Source organism: Pteronotus mesoamericanus, unplaced genomic scaffold (genome assembly GCF_021234165.1).
Source record: "Pteronotus mesoamericanus isolate MK-2021 breed Mesoamerican mustached bat unplaced genomic scaffold, CSHL_Meso_final scaffold_36, whole genome shotgun sequence".
NCBI lineage: Eukaryota > Metazoa > Chordata > Mammalia > Chiroptera > Mormoopidae > Pteronotus > Pteronotus mesoamericanus.
The window spans coordinates 25,631,527-25,650,445 of NW_026555313.1; the positions used below are offsets into that span (position 1 = coordinate 25,631,527).

The 18,919-nt window shown below is 35.8% G+C and overlaps 1 protein-coding gene and 1 non-coding gene across 5 annotated transcripts in view; both read left to right on the top strand.

Moving 5' to 3' along the window:
- Positions 1-18,919, top strand: part of ARHGEF12 (Rho guanine nucleotide exchange factor 12) — a 201,083-nt gene that overhangs the window by 136,742 nt on the left and 45,422 nt on the right. For all 4 annotated transcript variants that reach the window (XM_054592457.1, XM_054592459.1, XM_054592458.1 and 1 more), the window contains 3 exons: positions 9,342-9,496; positions 10,446-10,592; positions 12,150-12,235. In XM_054592457.1, the coding sequence (XP_054448432.1) occupies positions 9,342-9,496; positions 10,446-10,592; positions 12,150-12,235 (388 nt within the window). The remainder of the gene's footprint in view (positions 1-9,341; positions 9,497-10,445; positions 10,593-12,149; positions 12,236-18,919) is intronic.
- Positions 1,854-1,960, top strand: LOC129086179 (U6 spliceosomal RNA). The gene has a single exon (XR_008530783.1). It is a non-coding gene; the product is annotated as a U6 spliceosomal RNA (small nuclear RNA).

An 18,919-nucleotide genomic window follows, 5' to 3' on the forward strand; every position in this document is an offset into this window, starting at 1 on the left:
AGCCATTGTGGAAAGCGGTCTAGAATTTCCTCAAAAAGCTGAAAATGGACATGCCTTTTGATCCAGTGATTCCCCTGCTGGGACTATACCCTAAGAATCCCAAAATGCCAGTTCAAAAGAACGTATTCACCCCAATGTTCATAGCACAATTTCCAATAGCCAAATGTTGGAAGCAACATAAAGGCCCATCAGAAGATGATTGGATCAAAAAGGTATGGTACATTTACAAAATGGAATACTGTGCAGCAGAAAGAAGCAAAGAACTACTAAACTTCATGACAGCATGGATGGAACTGGAGAGGATTATGCTAAGTGAAATAAGCCAGGGGGCGAAAGACAAATACCATATGATCTCACCTATAAGTGGAACCTAACCAACAGTACAATGATGCAAGGAAAATAAGACCAGCAACACTGAAAGGAAAAGAAACCAACAGAGACAAGAGGGGGCGGGGGGCGGGGGAAAAGGAAGGGAAGGGGAAAATCAAGGAACATATAGCAAGGACTCATAGACAAAACCAAAGGGAAGGATTGAGGGAGGGAGATGGGGGAGGGGATCAAGGAAAGTGGTGGGGAGAAGACAGAGACAAATGTATTTGAAAAAATAAATAAGATAAATTAAATGAAAAAAAAAAAGTTAGCCTTGCTATATAGAGGAGCCTTGGTTTCTGGTCCTTGTTTTTCTTTACTTTGAATGCTTCATGCCAGTCTTTTCTGCCTGAAGTGTTTCTGTTGAGAAATCAGCTGACAGAATATGGGAGCTCCCTTGTAGGTAACTATCTGTTTCTCTTTGCTGTTTAAGATTCTCTCTGTCTTTTACCTTTGCTATTTTAATTATGATGTGTCTTGGTGTGGATCTCTTTGGGTTCATGTTGATTGGGACTCCCTGTGCTTCCTGAACTTGTGTGACTTTTTTTTTCTCCACCAGGTTAAGGTTGTTTTATGTCATTATTTCCTGAAACAGGGTTTCTAGCCCTTACTCGCTTAACTCTCCTTCTGGTACCCCTATACTGTGGATATTTTTATATTTCATGTTACCCCAAAGTTACCTTAAACTGTCTTCGTTCTTTTTAATCCTTTTTTTTCTTGCTGTTGTTCTCATTGGGTATTTTTTCTATTTCGTCCTTCAAATCACTGATTTGATCCTCTGCTTCATCCAACCTTCTCTTAAATTCTTCTAGCGTATTCTTCATTTAAGATATTTCATTGTATAGTTTTGACTGGTTCTTATTCATAGTCTGTGTCCTATTGCATGCTGATGTTCTCATTAAGTTTTTTGGGCATCCCTATATCCATTGCTTTGTATTCTAGATCTCATAAATTGCCTGTTCCATTTCATTTAACTCTTTTCCTGGTGGTTCCTCCTTTTCTTTCATTTGGAGGTTGTTTCTTTGTCTCCCCATTTTAGCTGTCTCTTTGTGTTTGTTTCTGTGTATTAGATATAACTGCTCTGACTCCCAGTCCTACTGGGTTGCATTATGTAGTTGTTGTTTTTTGGGACCTAGTGGCACAGTCTACTTAATCTTCTAAGCTGGATGCTCTAGGAATGTACCTAGTGTGGGTTTATGTGGACTCTTCTGTTTCATGTGGGTCTTGGATCTCTCCTCAGGCTGGCTGATTGTGAGGCTCAGTGCTGACCATATCACACAAGTTGTTTTACAGGGGCTGACAAAACAAATCAAAAGAAAAAGAAAAAAAAACCCAATAATAACAAAAGAACAAAGAATAAGAAAAAGAACATGAGAAGAAAAGGGGGGGGGGAGAATATGAAAGGAAATAAGGAAGAGAGAAATAAGAATAAATAGAAAACCAAAAGAAAAAATATAAGAAAAAGAAGAAAGATGAAAAGATAGGTGCTCGCTACGGCAGCACGTATACTAAAATTGGAACGATACCGAGAGAATTAGCATGGCCCCTGCGCAAGGATGACATGCAAATTTGTGAAGCGTTCCATATTTAAAGAAACAAAAAGAAAAGATAGAAAAAAGGGAAGAAAAAATAAGAAATGAAAGATAAAAGGCGGGGAAAAGAAATAATAAAAAAAGAAAAATGAAAAAAAAACTAATGAAAAAGACCAAAGTGGAGTTTGTTCCAACAGAGGTTAGTGCCTGCTGGTGTCTTCCCTTAGATCCTGCTCAAATGTCTAAAACTGGCCACTTAGTATGCCAGTTCCAAGCCTTTTGGGAGGTTTTCTGGTGTAAACCAATGTCAGATGCTATCCACATCTGGCCCTCAGAAACCTGTTGGAAGCTACACGTGGCTGCCTCTACTGGGCTTGACTGTACACGAAAAGGGCCAAGCTGCTCTTTACCAGCGTAGAGCCCAGAGGTGGGTCAGCATACATCCCAAAGCACACCAGGATCCACCTTCCCCTGCCTGCTGCTGTCAGTCTTAGTCACTGAAAAGGCTATTTCTGAAAGAGCTTTTGGCAGAATTCAGAGAATGGGACCCCTGGATCTCCTGTAAGGAGGAGGTGCCATTTAAACTTCAGGGAAGATGGCAGGTGTGTCCCCCCCCACCTCAGAGCCATGCATTTGTATATGTCCTGGATTATTTCCCTGTCTTTTGCATGGCAGAGCCCCATGTAGGGAGCCAGGTGGGGGCCTTTAGAGCCCAGAGGTTGGGTTTGCCAGAAATAAAGAGTGTGTTTCTATCAGGTCTCCTGTGAGGTGGAAGTGGCAGTCAAGTTTCTGGAAAGAGTGGGGGAGCCCTACCACAAAACCAGTCACTGACATCCCCTGATTCTTCCTATCCATTGCTGTTTCTTCAGCAGGAGTTAAGATGCAGGGTGGGGTGTGTGGGATTCCAGAGGGTAGGGTGAGTAGTATCCCAGAGGGTTGGGTAATTGCTTTTCCCCAGGCTGGTTCCCCTGGGTGGGGTGTGCTCCTCTCAATAAAATGGCTGCAGCAGTATCCTGGGGACAGCCCAGCACAGGGGTCTTGACACCTGCCTCCTCATGTATCCTGCCTATGTCTCCCATTCCGTACTCTCCTCAGGTGACTCCAGTCCTCACTGCCTTTCTTTTGCCAGAGCCCAGAGTGAGTCACTGTGAATGAAAATCTTATGCTTTGGCCCTTTAAAAAGTGTGACTTTGTCTTCAGTGGGCTCCATCTCCTCTTCACATCGAGGAACCACGCTGCCTTTCATCACTGGATGCTACATGGGTGGCTGATCCCAACTCTGGCACTCCAGACTGGGGAATATAGTCTGGGGTCTAGGTTTCACTCCTCTCATGGGGAACCTCCCACAGCCAAGATGTCCCTTCATAATCTCAACCTGCCACCTGTAGGAGTGGGGCCAGCCTCTTTCCTGACCCCAATCGTCTTACCAGTCTTAGGGTGGTTTCTCCCTATCCTTGGTTAAAAGTTTCCTCTTCAGAGTCCTCAGTTGGTAGTTCCATGTGAATGTTCCTCAATCTAGTTTTATTTCCAGTTTGGTTCAGGGACATTGTGTGAGAAAGATCCACCTACTCTGTCACCATCTTGAAACTTCAAGCCTGGCACTGTTGACAGCTGACCTTTGTTGCAGCATAACCTCTTCCAAGTCCCTCCACCTCTACCACACGAGGCAACCAACCACAGATCACTTTGTAGCTCCCACCAGTTGGCACACACTGTGCATATAAAGAGGTTGACCTTAGCCTGCACAAGAGCCCGTCCCTTAGAGGCTCCAGAACACACCCCATGGCTGGCTTCAGACCACACCAGAACAACACTCAACCAGCTGCTCCTATGACAAATCAGAAAGATGTATTCAGCTGCCACTATATTCCTGTTGAAGAAACTCCCATTCCATGCCCTTGCACAACTCTTCTGATGTAGTCATGGCCATCCCTTCCAGCCAGTCAGCCTGTTTGCTCCCACCCACTGATGTGCCAAAAGCAATAGAGATGCAGCTATAACAGGAGGGCGCACACAACCCACATAGGAAACACTGCAAGAGCACCCAGCTCAGGTGACCAAGGAGACTGTGCAACTATGCCTTATATGATCCCTACTACATAAGGCCACTCTGCCAAGAATGGGAGACATAGCACATCTACCTAATACATAGACACAAACACAGAGACTCAGCCAAAATGTGGAGATAAGACACATGTTTGAAAAGAAAGAACAGGACAAAAATCCAAAAAAAAAGAACTAAATAAAATGAAGATAAACAACCTACTAGATAGAACTCTGGTTCAAAACCCTGATTATAAGGATGCTCAGCGACCTGAGGAGAAGAATAGTTGAACTCAGAGAAATTTAACAAAGAGATGAGATACATAAATAAGGAGATAGAAAACTTTAAAAAGTACCAGTTGGAAGTGAAGAGTACAATAACAGAAATGAAGAAAATACTAGAGGAATCAGTAGCAGATAAGATGAAGAAGAGCATCAAATCTTGAATCTGGAAGAAAAGCTAGCAGAAACATCCAACCAGAACAGTAAGAAGGGGAAAAAAAAAAACATTAAAAATAATGATACTATATAGGACCTCTGGGATAACAGCCAGTGTACCAGCATTTGTATCATATAGATGCGAGAAGGAGAAAAGAGAAAGCAAGGAACCTAAAATCTCTTTGAAGAAATAACAACTGAAAACTTCCCTAGTCTGGTGAAGGAAATGGACGTGCAAGTCCATGAAGCACAGAAATAGCTGAAACATGATGAACCCAAAGCGGCCCACACCACATCATAATTAAAATGCCAAAGGTAAAAGATAAAGAGAATCTTAAATACAGCCATAGAAAAGCAGTTAATGATGTCCTAGGGAGCTCCTGTAAGACAGTCAGCTGATTTCTCAAGAGAAAATTTTCAGTCCAGATGGCGTTGTCACAAAATATTCAAAGTAATGAAAAGCAAAGACCCAAAACTAACATTACTCTACCTAGCAAGGCTATCATTTAGATTTGAAAGAGAAATAAAGAGCTTCCCAGACAAATAGAAGCTAAAAAAACTTCATCACTAATAAACCAGTATTATAAGAAGTGTTCAAGGGACTTATAAATAAAAAAGATCAAAAATTAAACTTAAGAAAATATAGGAAAGAAAAAAATTCTCACTCACAAAGGCAAACACTTAGTAAAAGCAGAGGACCAAACAACTATAAAGTTAGTACAAAGTATAAAATGCAAAAGTAGGAAGATCACGTGTAGTTACAACAATAAAGTAAGGAATACACACAAAGACACATATGAAAGACTAAAAATAATAAACAAATATGGAGGGAATGAGTAAAAATTGTCATGGTATTAGAATGTTTTAAATGGCCACCAACTTAAAATAGACAATTATAAACATAGCTTGGTATATATGAAGCATGTGGTAACCACATATCAAAAATCTGTAAAAGATACAATAAATAATGAATCTAAACATAACACTGTAGAAAGTCATCAACATATAAGAGAATAAGAAAGGAACAGAGAGGAACTGCAAAAACAAACAAAACCATTAATGGTAATAACTGCATGCATATCAATAAATGTAAATATTACATGCTTCAAGCAAAACATATAGGTTGGCTGAATGGACGGGGGAAAAAAGACTGCTACATATAATGCCTACAGACACATGTCAGATCTAAAGACACACAGTATGAAAGTAAAAAAATGGTAAAAGGGATTTCTTGCAAATGGAAATGGAAACAAAAAAAAAGCTGGTGTAGCACTAACTAGAAAAATTAGAATTTAAAACAAGGACTGTAACAAGAGACAAAGAAGGCATTTCAAAATGATAAAGAAATCAATCCAACGAGACGGTAGAACTGTTGTAAACATCTTTGCACCCAATGTATAGGAGTACCTCACTATATAAAACACATAGCAATGGACATAAACAGAGAAGTTGATACTAAGACAATAATAGTAGGGAACCTTAACCACCCCATTGACATCAATGACTAGATAATCCACACAGCAAATCAACAAGCAAAAGAGTGGCCTTAAATGACACATTAGATCAGATGTATATAATTGATATGTTCACGACATTACAACCCATAGCAGCAGAATATACATTCTCAGGTGCATGTGGGACATTTCTCAGGACAAACTATGTGTTAGGCCACAAAACAAGTCTCAGTAAATTGAAGGAAGTAATACCAATCATCTTCTCTGATAACTGCAGTACAAGACTAGATATTGATAACAAGAAAACTGAAAAACATGCGGACGCTAACATGCTGCTAAACAATGAATATATTAACAGTGAGATCAAGGAATATATCAAAAGATACCTTGAGACAAATGAAAATGAAAACACAATGACCAGGTATCTATTGGGCACTGGCAAAGCAGTTCTAAGAGGGAAATTTATAGCAATACAAGCCTACCACAAGAAACAAACAAAAAATTTCAAATAAATAATCTAACTATACACCTGATAGTACTAGACAAAGAAAAAACAAAGCCCAAAGTAAGCAGAAGGAAGGAAAAAAGAATAAGGATCAGAGCTGAAATAAATGAGAGTTCAATAAAAAATAGAAACCATCAATGAAACCAAGACCTGGTTCTTGGAAAAAATAAAATTAATAATCCCATGGACAGACTCATGAACAAAAAAAAAAAAAAAAAAAACTAAAGAAGAAAAAGAGAGGTGAGGGCCAAGTAAGTAAAATCAGGGATGAAAGAGAGGTGACAACCTACACCACAGAAATACAAAGATTTATAAAGACATACTACACATAAGTTTATTGCCACAAATTGGAAAACCTGGAGGAAATCCATACATTTTTAGAAACAACGTACTTACAAGGTTGAATTAGTAAGAAACAGAAAAACTAAGTGAACCAATAGCTATTAAAGAAATCGAATCAGTAATCCAAAAAATAACCAACAAACAAAAAGCACTGGACCACATGACTTTACAGGAAAATTTTAGCTGACATTCAGTGAGGAATTAATAACTATTCTCAAACTATTACCAAAAAAAAAAAAAAAAAAAAGGGAGGGAAACCTCCCAAAGTCAGTTCATGAGACTAGCATTACCCTGATACCAAAATAAACACTACAAAAAAAATTATAGGCCAATATCTTGGATGCACCCAGAGGCAAAAATTCCCCAACAGAATATTAGCAAACTGAATTCAGGAATACAGTAAAAAGTTCATGCACCACGATCTAATCGGATTTATTCCTGGCAATAAGTGTTGGTTCATAACTGCAAAGCATTTAAGTTTACATACCGCATACACAAAGACTAAGCACCATATGATTATATCAATAGATGCAAAAAAAATGTTTTGACAAAATTCAACATTCATTTATGATAAAAACTCAGCAAAGTTGTGATACAGGAAACATATCTCAACATAAAGGCCATACATGACAAATCCACTGACATCTTACCCAACAAAGAAAAGCTGAAAGGTTTTTCTTTAAAACCAAGAACAAAACAAGGATACCCACCTTCAGCACTTTTATTCAACATTGTATTGGAATTGCTAGCCACTGCAATCAGACAAAAGAACTAAAAGGCATCCAGTTTGGAAAGGAATAAGGAAAACTTATTATTTGCAGATATAAAAGACCTATACTCAGAAAAAGACACTGAAGAAACAAATCCACAAAGATACAAATATAAGTATAGATTTTGCTCATAGGTAGGAAGAATTAGCATCACTAAAATGTTCATACTTCTCAAAGCAACCTACAGATGTAAGGCAATCATATCTGAAAACCAGTGTCATTTTTCACAGAACTAGAACAATTATCTTAAAGTTTATGTGGAACCACAAAGACTTTGAGTAGAGGTCTTTAAAGAGAAGAATACAGTCGGAGGTATCACTCCACCTGGTATCAAACTACACTACTGGGCTGTAGTAATCAAAATAGCATGGTACTGACATAAAAACACACACATAGATCAATGGAACAGAAGAGAGTCCGGAAATAAACTCATGCCTGTTCAATAAAAGGTACTAGGATAACTGGAAATGTATGTGCAGAAGAATGAAATTGGATCACTTTCTTATACCATATACAAGAATAAATGCAAAATGTATTAAAGACTTAAATGTAAGACCCCCAACCATAAAACTTTTAGAAGAAAACATAGGTAGGAAACTCTTTTCCCTCACTCTTAGCAATAGTATTTTGGATATGTCCCCTCGGACAAGGGAGCCAAAATAAAAAATAAGCAAATGAGACTACATGAAGCTAAAAAGTTTTTGCACAGCAAAGGGAACTATCCACAAAACAAAAAGACAGCTTATTGAATGGGAGAAAATATTCGCCAATGATATATCCTATAAAGGGTTAATATCCAAATATATAGGGAAATCATACAATGTAACACACACACCCTCCCCTCCCACACCCCCACCCCAATACTTAGATTAAAAAATGTGCAGAGGACCTGAATAAACATTTCTCCAGAGAGGGCATACCAGATGGACAATATCTATTGATACTGAAATATCTATTGATATGAAAAGTTGCTCAACATCACTAATCATCAGGAACATGCAAATTAAAACTACAGTGAGCTATACCACCAGACATCCCTGCAAATGGCTATCGCTAATAACCAACAGCAAGTTTTGGAGAGGATGTAGAGAAAAGGGAATCCTTGTGTACTGATAACCATTATGGAAAACACTGTTCCTCAAAAAATTAAATAGAGAACTACTATATTACCTGGCAATTTCACTTCTGAGTATCTGAAGAAATCCAAAACACTAATTTGAAAAGATTATGCACCCTTATGTTCATTACAACATTATTCACTGTAGCCAAGATATGGAAGCAACCTAAGTGCTCATCAGTGGACAAATAGATAGAAAAGATGTAAACATACATACAGTGGAATATTGCTCAGCCATAAAGGGAATGGTATCTTGCCATCTACAACATGGATGGATCTACAGGGTAGTATGCTAAGTGAAATAGGTCAAACAGAGAAGGGCAAACACTATGTGATTTTAGTTATATGTGGAATTTAAAAAGCAAAATAAATCGTTCCTTAGATTTGGACACGTAGATGTTTGCCGAATGGGAATGAATTTGGTGTGATGGATAAAAAAGGTGAAGGGGTTAAGAAGTACAGATTTACAGTTACAAATATTGTCATGGGAAATACTAACTTAGTATAGTGAATATAACCAATAACATTGTAATAACTATGTTGTAAGGTAGGTATTGTGCTAGACGTATTAGAGTGATCATAAGTTATATAAACACATCTATTCACTGTGTTATACAGCTAAAACTAATATTGTATGTCAACTGCCATTGACAAACAAGAAAAAAAAGTTTTAAACACTGTATACAACCCATCATGCAAAGAGTTCTACAATTTCCCATTGACCACTTGATGTCCTCAAATAGAATCCATCATCATCTGTTTCTTCATTAGGTTTGAAAGCATAGGTTTTGGAGAAAGTCAAAGTGAGGATGAACAGTTTGAAAATGACTTAGAGACAGATCCACCCAACTGGCAACAGCTCGTTAGTCGAGAAGTGTTATTGGGACTAAAGCCTTGTGAAATCAAAAGACAGGAGGTAATTAATGGTGAGTTTAATTAGTTTTTGTTGTTGTTGTTTACCTATACTGAGTTTAATTAGAACAAAAAAATACCCGGAGCCTTTGTTTTTGCTTCAAAGTTTCTGCTTGCCTTTTGTTCTAAACAAAGAGGAAATTAAGCTATGTAGGTGATCCTTGAACTTTAAAACTTGAAAAGTCATTGAGACGACATTGCCCTATTACTTTACTTTCAGGCTAAGTCAATTTTCTGCATAGATTACAAATGAGAATGCTAAGACTCAAGTAATTGAACAAATCAAGATCATAGCTGATAAGTGATAGGGAGAAAACTAGGATTCAGGTCTTTTATCCTAATTCAGTGCTCTTTAAGTATTCATGTGATAGAGATGTGATATGCATGAATGCTGTACCCTCTTCTTTCTTTAGAATATGATTTAAATAAATATCTTCTTGTCCCTGATAACAGTAAGACATAGTGAAATTATAAGTCTGTCCTCAGAAATGAGCATTTATAGGCAAATTAGATAATAAAACTACTGTTACTTTTGAGGAGGGCTCAATTTAAAGGCAATGTGATGTTTGGACTTACTGTTTTCTTACTTATAGTTGTGATTGCTGGGTATTATTGTAAAAAGACAGATGAGTTTGGGAGTACAGTGTTAAATGTAAGATAAAAGTTTTGGAGTACATGTAACTTAAGTACCAAACAGTTTTGAATGATGTTTTTCATTTGTCAGTATTAAACTCTTATAGCTAATGTGTAGGAGGGTTCTGTGGAATCAAGAAAATCACTTCTGAGATACCGCATAGTCTCTAAAGTGTAAATAAATATTATATAAATTATTTGCTAGTTAATTTCAGCTAAAGCCTATATGAATATAGTCAATATTGTACTATGTATCGGGTAAGATCAGTGCTAGACTTTTCATGGAATTATTCTAAGGCAAAATTTTATATTTATCTTTTTTCTCTATAGAATTGTTTTATACTGAAAGAGCTCATGTTCGAACACTAAAGGTTCTTGATCAAGTGTTCTATCAGCGAGTGTCCAGAGAAGGAATTCTGTCACCTTCAGAATTACGGAAAATTTTTTCAAACTTAGAAGATATTCTTCAACTTCACAGTAAGAGAAATTGACTCTAATCTTTGTCCCTAACATTTCCAATAGAAAAAAGATTGTGAGCATATAAAGATACGGTAACAGTGGTGTATCCGTGTTAACGTCTGAAATTATATATGTGAACACATCTTCGAATATGTCCCGCTCAACCCTAAACCAGCCTTTTCTATACAAAGGATTAACAAAGGACTTAGGATCTAATGTCAGTGTTTAAGGTGAAAAACATGAGTAGTCAAAATTACCCTTGAAAATTTTGTATCAGTTACAGTACATGTATTTTTAAAAATAAGTATCCCATATAATATGTATATGTATAAATGAATTTTGAAAATAGTTATATTCAGTATGTAACCCCATGATGGTATCATTTTCAGGAATTGTTTTATTTTTATTTGTTTATTTACTTTTTTGCTTGGAACATTTGAGTATAGAAAAATTCTTTCTTGCTGGCTTCCCCTGGTTGAACTCATCTCATACTTTCTAGTCAGTACTATTAGTTCCTCTCTTTATAAGTCATTCTTTCTCTGTGACCCTTTTTCATTTTTCTTTCATCAGGGATAGGATGGGCTTACCACCTTTTAATACCTGCTCACCACATTAAAGCCATTTACTTCTTTGGGGGTGATTTTAGGTTTCACTGCCATGCATTGACAAGTTAGGGCTTGATTATATCCATTGCTTGTGAATGTACACATTTTGAGAGAAATAGTAGGAAGAATCACCTGCACTATTTAAATTTAACTTCTTTATAACCACAGTTATAGATCAAGTCATGAAGTTAAATGAAAATATGATTTACCTAACCTGCATGGAATTTGCTAGTTTTCACATTGTTTTACCCTTTGCCACCTATTTTTCAGAAAAAGCTCATAAATATCTATGGGTGGGGTGGACCCCCCCCCCAAGAAAACCTTGGAATTTATTTATTAAAAACTGTGTATTTATTCTTACATGCTTAAATTTTAGTCACCTTCCAAGTAATCTCCATTTGATGCAGTACGCCTATTGAGAATTTTTTCCACTACTTGAAAGTTTTTGAACTCGTCGATTTTGATGCCTTTTAAGTGCTTCTGCTGTTTTTTGTTTCACCTCTTCCACATTGGCAAAATATTTCCCTTCAAGGACTGTTTTCATCACGGGAAACAAAAAGTCGCTCGGGGCGAGATCGGATGAATATGGAGGGTGGGGCATGGAAATCATGCTATTTTTGGTCAAAAATTGCTGAACATTCAGTGCAATATGGGCACATGTGCTCGTAAATCACCTGCCATGAAATAAGCAAGTGCACTGAGTCTTCAAAAAAATTCACTGAAGCCAAACATGGCCTCTCACGATACCACCAGCTAGTACATTGATACAGATGAGTTCCTAGAACACTCACCTAGGGGCCACCTCTACAGAAGATAATTCCAGTTTTTGGGGGGACCCACTCGGAGATTTATAAGAATTGTGTCCAAACTTATTTTTAGGAGAAGATTTAAATTCTTGGTACTACCAGTAACTTCAGCCTGAAATGAGTATATGCTTAATTTTTTTTCCATTTTATTTTTCCCCTTTTAGTTGGGTTGAATGAGCAAATGAAAGCCATTCGAAAAAGGAATGAGACCTCTGTTATTGATCAAATTGGGGAAGATTTGCTGACCTGGGTAAGGAAATGTGCTATTTTATTTTAATATTTTTATAGCTATTTGAAGATCAGATTCAAGTTTAAGTAAGTAGCCTTTCCAAATACACAGACTCATTCATTTTTCAAAGCTAATGTAAAGATGAGGAGTCCAGAGTATGTGTTCTTTGGTTAATATCTTCTATTAAGTGCTCAATCAAACTAAGTGCTCTTTTTTAAAAAAAAAATCAAATTAAAGATACTAGTTCTTTGTGTTTTAAAGAATGTAGAGTAAAATGAATTTTCATAAAAATAATTTAACTGACAGAGAATTTTAGCTATCTCCTGCTGTCCAAATCTTAGAATTATACAGCACATTAAAAAATTGTAGATCCGGAATTCACCATCACAAAAGTAGAAAAGAGAAAATCACTTATTTAATATAATAGAAGAGTTCAGAGACTATAGTAGCTATTTATTAAGTTGTGTTTATATTTCTTTCTGACTTTGTCATTGTATACCTTCCAATATATATTTACCGGTATGTGCCAAGCACTGTGCTAAGAATGCAGAAGCAATCAAAACAGACATGGTTCCTGCCCTAGTGGAGCTCACAATTAATAGGAAAACTGTTGTTAGTTACATCAAGTTTGATGAGTGTTACAAGAAGGGGAAGAATACAGGTTATGGGGATATTTAGAAGGAAGATCTAACCTTGAACATACAGATAATCTTCCTATAGGAAAGGGAATTTGATTCAAACTTTTAAAGAAATTACTATACTTAAGTCTGTAGATAATAGTAAAGTATATCACGTAGTCTACAAAAATTTAACACAGTTGAAAAGACACAGTTTAGATATGTCCATAGAAATTTACTTCAGTATGTAGTCTGCCATGAGATTTTGGTAATTTTACAATGATAAATTTGTAAAAGATTAAATACAAGTTCACTAAAGTCTTTATCCTAGTCCTTTCATGGATGGTAATATCATGGTTTAGAATCTGCTAATCCAATAGTTGATCTCTTCTTAGTCACTTGATTCATAGAACAGGCTTAGGCAATCGTAATCCAGTCCTATTTTTCATTTACTCAATGTTCCAAAGCAATTTCTCCCTTGGCCCACTCTAGGATCATTGTTTTGAAGGAGATTTACTTCCTTGAAAAGTTCAACTTACTCTATGGCTATTCTGTGATAGTCTATGATTCATTTTGTTTCTTGGTGTCATTGTAGCAGTGAAAGTTATAACTGAGTTCTATTGGCTTAGCAGCAGACTACTTAACTTGAAACAAAAAAATTGTAGTATGGCATAGTGGAGCATCAATTCATGTCAAATGTGGATTAAAAAGTTGTAAATCATATGGACTTAAGATATCAATCTTGATTCTAAGGAGTTTCATTTGCACCTCATGTAAAATAGTGTTAAATGACGTCTCTGGTGACATTCATCTTTAGTATGAAACAGAAGTGCAGTTGGTCCTCTTATCAGAGTCTGTTGGATTATATGTATGCATCTGTGTGTTAAAACAAAGCAGAAAAACCTGTTAATAGAGTGGGACAAAAATTTTAGTACATGTAAAATTAAATGTATTCTTTTTAATATTATTTTTCAATTACAACTTACATTCAGTGTTATTTTGTATTAGTTTCAGGTATACAGCATAGTGGTTAGATAAACATATACTTCACAAACTGTTGTCCTGATATTTCTAGTACCCACCTGGCACCATATATAGCTACCACAGTATTTTTTGACTATATTCCCTATGGTGTACTTTATATCCCCATGACTGTTTTATCACCAACAATTTGTACTTCTTAATCCCTTCACCTTTTTCACCCAGTACCCTAAACCCCTCTCATCTGGCAGCTGTCAGTCTGTTCTCTGTATCTATGAATCTGTTTGTATTTTTTTTGTTGTTTATTTTGCTGTTTAGACTCCACACATAAGTGAAATTATACAGATTGTTTCACATAGCATAACACCTTCTAGGTTCATCGTTGTCTCAAAGATGGTAAGATCTACTTATTTTTTATGGCCAAGTATATATGTACCATATTTTTTTATCCGCTTGTCTGTTGATGGACAGTTGGGTTGCTTCCATATCTTGGCTATTGTATTATAAATAGTGCCACAGTGAACGTAGGGATGCATATATTGTTTTAAATTAGTGTTTTGGGTTTCTTCAGATATATACCCAGGAATGGCACTGCTTGGTCATAAGGCAGTTCCATTTTTTTTCTTTTTATTTCTTTATTTTATTTTTTTAATGTATTTTTCATTTACATCTTTTTTTAATTGTATTTTTTCTATTGCCATTTTGTCCCCTTGTACCTCCTTCCCCCAGCAATCACCACACTGTTGTCCATGTCCATGAGTCCTTTCTGCTTTTTGCCCAATCCCTCCATCCCCTAATCTCCCCTCCCCACTTTAGCTATCATTCTGTTCTCTGTGAGTCTGTCTTTGTTTTCCTTGTTGGTAGAGTTTGTTCACTAGATTCCACATACAGTAAAATCATATGGTATTTTCTTTCCCTGACTGGCTTATTTCACTTAGCATAATGTTCTCCATATCCATCCATGCTTTCACAAAGGATAAAATTTTCTTCTTTTTTACAGCCAAGTGGTATTCCATTGTGTAGATGTCCCATAGTTGTTTTATCCACTCATCTATTGACAGACGCTTGGGCTGTTTCCATATCTTGGTGATTGTAAATAACACTGAAATGAACATTGGGGTGCTTATGTTCTTTTGAATTAGTGTTTTGGGTTCCTACAGATGTATTGCCAGAAGTGGGATCACTGGATAAAAAGGCAGATCCATTTTTAATTTTTTGAGATAACTCCACACTGCTTTCCACAGTGGCTACACCAGTCTGCTTCCCCACCAATAGTGCAGAAAGGTTCCCCCTTCTACACATCCTTGCCAGCACTTTTTTTGCTGATTTACTGACGATAACCCTTCTGACAGGTGTGAAGTGATATTTCACTGTGGTTTTCATTTGGCATTTCTCTGATGATTAGTGACATTGAGCATCTTTTCATAGGTCTATTGGCCATCTTGTTTTTTGTTTGGTGTTGAGTTGTCCTAGTTCTTTGTAAGTTTTGGATATTAACCCCTTATCAGATGTATCATTCACAATATGTTCTCCCATTCAGTGGGTTGTCATTTCATTTTGCTGATGGTACTGATTCCTATGCAAAATTTTTAGTTTGATATAGTCCCATTTGTTTATTTCTTCTTTGATTCTTTTGCCCAAGCAGTTATGTCAGAAAAAAAATATTGCCAAAAGAAAAGTCAGAGATTTTTACTGCCTATGTTTTCTTCTAGGAGTTTTATGGTTTGGGGTCTTACATTTATGTCTTTAATCCATTTTGAATTTATTCTTCTAAGAAGGTGATCTAGTTTCAGTTTTTTGCATGTATCTGTCCAATTTTCCTAACACCCTCTATTGAATATACTATCTTTACGCCATTGGATGTTTTTGCCTTCTTTGTCAAATATCATTTGAACACATAGGTGTTGGTTTATTTCTGGTCCCCTATTTTGTTCTATTGATATATGTGTCTGTTTTTATGCCAGTACCATACTGCTTTGGTTATGATAGCATAATAGTATGGTTTGATATCATGTAGCAGGATACCTCCAACTTTGTTCTTCTTTCTCAGGATAGCTGTGCCTTTTCTGGGTCTTTTGTAGTTCCATATAAATTTTTGGAATATTTCTCCTAGTCCTGTGAAGTATGCCATTGGTATCTTGATAGGAATTGTGTTGACTGTAGATCACTTTGGGTGTTATAGACACTTTGATGTTAATTCTTCCTATCTATGGACATAGTATATGCTTCTACTTTCTTTGTGTACTACTTCTAGAAAGAAATTTCTTTCTTTGTTGCCTTATAATTTTTTGAGTACAGGTCTTTTACATCCTTGGTTAAATTATATTTTTTTGAGTCAATTATAAATGGGATTGTTTTCTTAGTTTCCAATTCTGATAGCTCATCATTGGCACATGTTTATTGATAGTTCAATAAAAAGTACAACCAATATCTGAATATTTATTTTGTATCCTGCTACTTCACTGAATTCATTTATCAGTTCTAGTATTTTGGGAGGTGGAATATTTAGGGTCCTCTATATACAGTATCATGTCATCTGCAAACAATTACAGTTTTACTTCTTCCTTTTCATTATGAATGCTTTCTGTCTCTTATTGTCTGATTGCTGTGCCTAGGCCTTCCACTACTATGTTGGATAACAGTGGTGATAGTGGGCATCCATGTCTTGTTCCTGATCTTAAGGGAAACACTTTTAGATTTTCCATGTTTCATATGATGTTAGCTGTGGATTCGTCACATATGGTCTTTATTATGTTGCATTTTCCCTCTGTTTTCACTTATCTTAGAGTTCTTAATAATAAATTGGTCTGGATTTTGTCAAATTCTTTTTCTGTTTCTTTTGATATGATTGTATCATTTTTATCCTTTATTTTTTTATGTGGTGTATCACATTAATTGATTTGTGAATATTACGTCAACCTTGCATCCATTCCACTTGGTGATGGTGTGTGATCCTTTTTTGTTTGTTTGATATTTGTGTGTGATCTTTTGAATATGTTGGAATGAGTTTGCTCATATTTTGTTGAGGATTTTTGCATCAATGTGTATCAGGGATATTGGTTTATTTCTTTGTGGAATCTTTATCTGGTTTTGCATTTAGTATAATACTGACCTCATAAAATGAGATTGGGAGTCTTCCCTCTAGAAATTTTTGGACTAGTTTGAGAAGGGTAGGTTAGTTCTTTGAATGTTTGATAAAATTCACCTGTGAAGCCTTCCGGTCCAAGACTTTTGTTTATTGGCAGTTTTTCTTTACTACTAATTAAATTTTGTGGGTTGTATCAGCCTGTTCAGACTTTGTGTTTCTTGATTAGTTTTGGAAGATTGTATATTTCTAGGAATTTATTTATTCTAGATTGTTTCTTTTGTTGGCGTACAGTTCATAATATTTTCTTACAATTCTTTGCATTTCTGTGGTATCAGTTGTTCTCTTTCATTTCTGATTTTATTTATTTGGGTCTTCTCTTTTTGTCTTAATATATCTTCTTAAGGGTTTATCAACCTTGTTTGTCTTTTCAAAAAACCAGCTCTTGGTTTCATTGTTTTGTTTTGTTTTTTTAGACTCTATTTTGTTTATTTCTCTCTGAACTTTATTATTTCCTTCCTTATACTCATTTTGGGCTTTTTTGTTGTTGTTCTTCTTCTTGTTCCCGAAGGTATAAGGATAGACAGTTGATTTGAGAATTTCATTGTGTTTGTGGTAGGCCTATGTTACCAAGAATTTCCCTAATAGAACTGTTTTGTCTGTGTCTCGTAGATTTTGTGTTCCTGTTTGTCTGATACCGTTTGATCTCTACCTTGAATTCACTGTTTAGTAACATGTTAGTTAACCTCCATGTGTTGGTGTGTTTTTCAGGGTTTTATTTCTTTTTTGTCATTGATTTCTAGTTTCATACCATAGTGGTTGGAGGAGATGCTTCATATGATTTCAGTCTTAAATTTATTGAGACTTGTTTTGTGTCCTAATACGTGTCTATTCTAGAAAAATATTCCTGTGTGCTTGAAAAAAATGCATATTCTGCTGCTTTTCAATGAACTACTTTGGGAATATCAATTAAATCCTTTTGGTCTAGTGTGTCTTTTAAGACCTCTGTTTACTTGATTTTTTTGTCTGGAAGATATATGCATTGATAGATGGAATGTTGAAATGTGCTACTATAGACTGTTCACTGCTGATCTCTACTTTATGTCTCTCAATATTTCCTTTAGGTATTTGGGTATGCCTGTTTTCAGTGCATAAATATTTACAGTGGTTATATTTTCTTGTTGGATTGATCCCTTTTTTCGTTATGTAAGGTCCTCTGTCTCTTTATTATAGCCTGCGTTTTAAAGTCTGTTTTGTCCGAGTATTACTAACTCATTTTTTTTTTTTCATTTCCATCTGCGTGACATATCTTTTTCTATCCCTTCACTTTGAATCTGGGTAGGTCTTTCATTCAGAAATGGGTCTCTTGTAGTCAGCATACATATTGGTCTTGTGTTCTTATCCCTTCAGCTACCATGTGTCTTTTGATTGTAGCATTTAACTCATTTAAATTTAAAATAATGATTTAAAATAAAATTATTGATAGCTATGTATTTATTGCCATTTTATTATTTATAATTATATTCCTTTTTTCCCCCCTTTTTTCTTCCTCGAGAAGTCCCTTTAACATTTTTTGCAATACTGGTTTGGTGGTAATGAACTTTTTTAGCTTTTTCATTTTTGTCTGGGAAGCTCTTTATTTCTCCTCAATTTTAAATAATAGTTTTGATGGGTAAAATATTTAGTCTTGGTTGTTGGTCGTTGCTTTTTATAACTTTGAATATTTTGTTCCAGTCCTTTCTATCCTGAAACATTTCTGTTGAGAAATCAGCTGACAGTCATATGGGAGCTTCTTCATAGGTAACTGTTTTTCCCTTGCTACTTTTAAGATTCTCTCTTTGTTTTTATCTTTGTCATTTTAATTATGATATAGCTTGATAATGGGTTTCTTTGGGTTCACCTTGTTTGGGACTCTCAGTGCTTCCTGGATGTGTGTGTCTTTTTCCTTTACCACATTAGGGAAGTTTCCGTCATTATTTCTTTAAATAGCTTCTCAATCCCTTTCTGTCTCTCTTCTTTTGG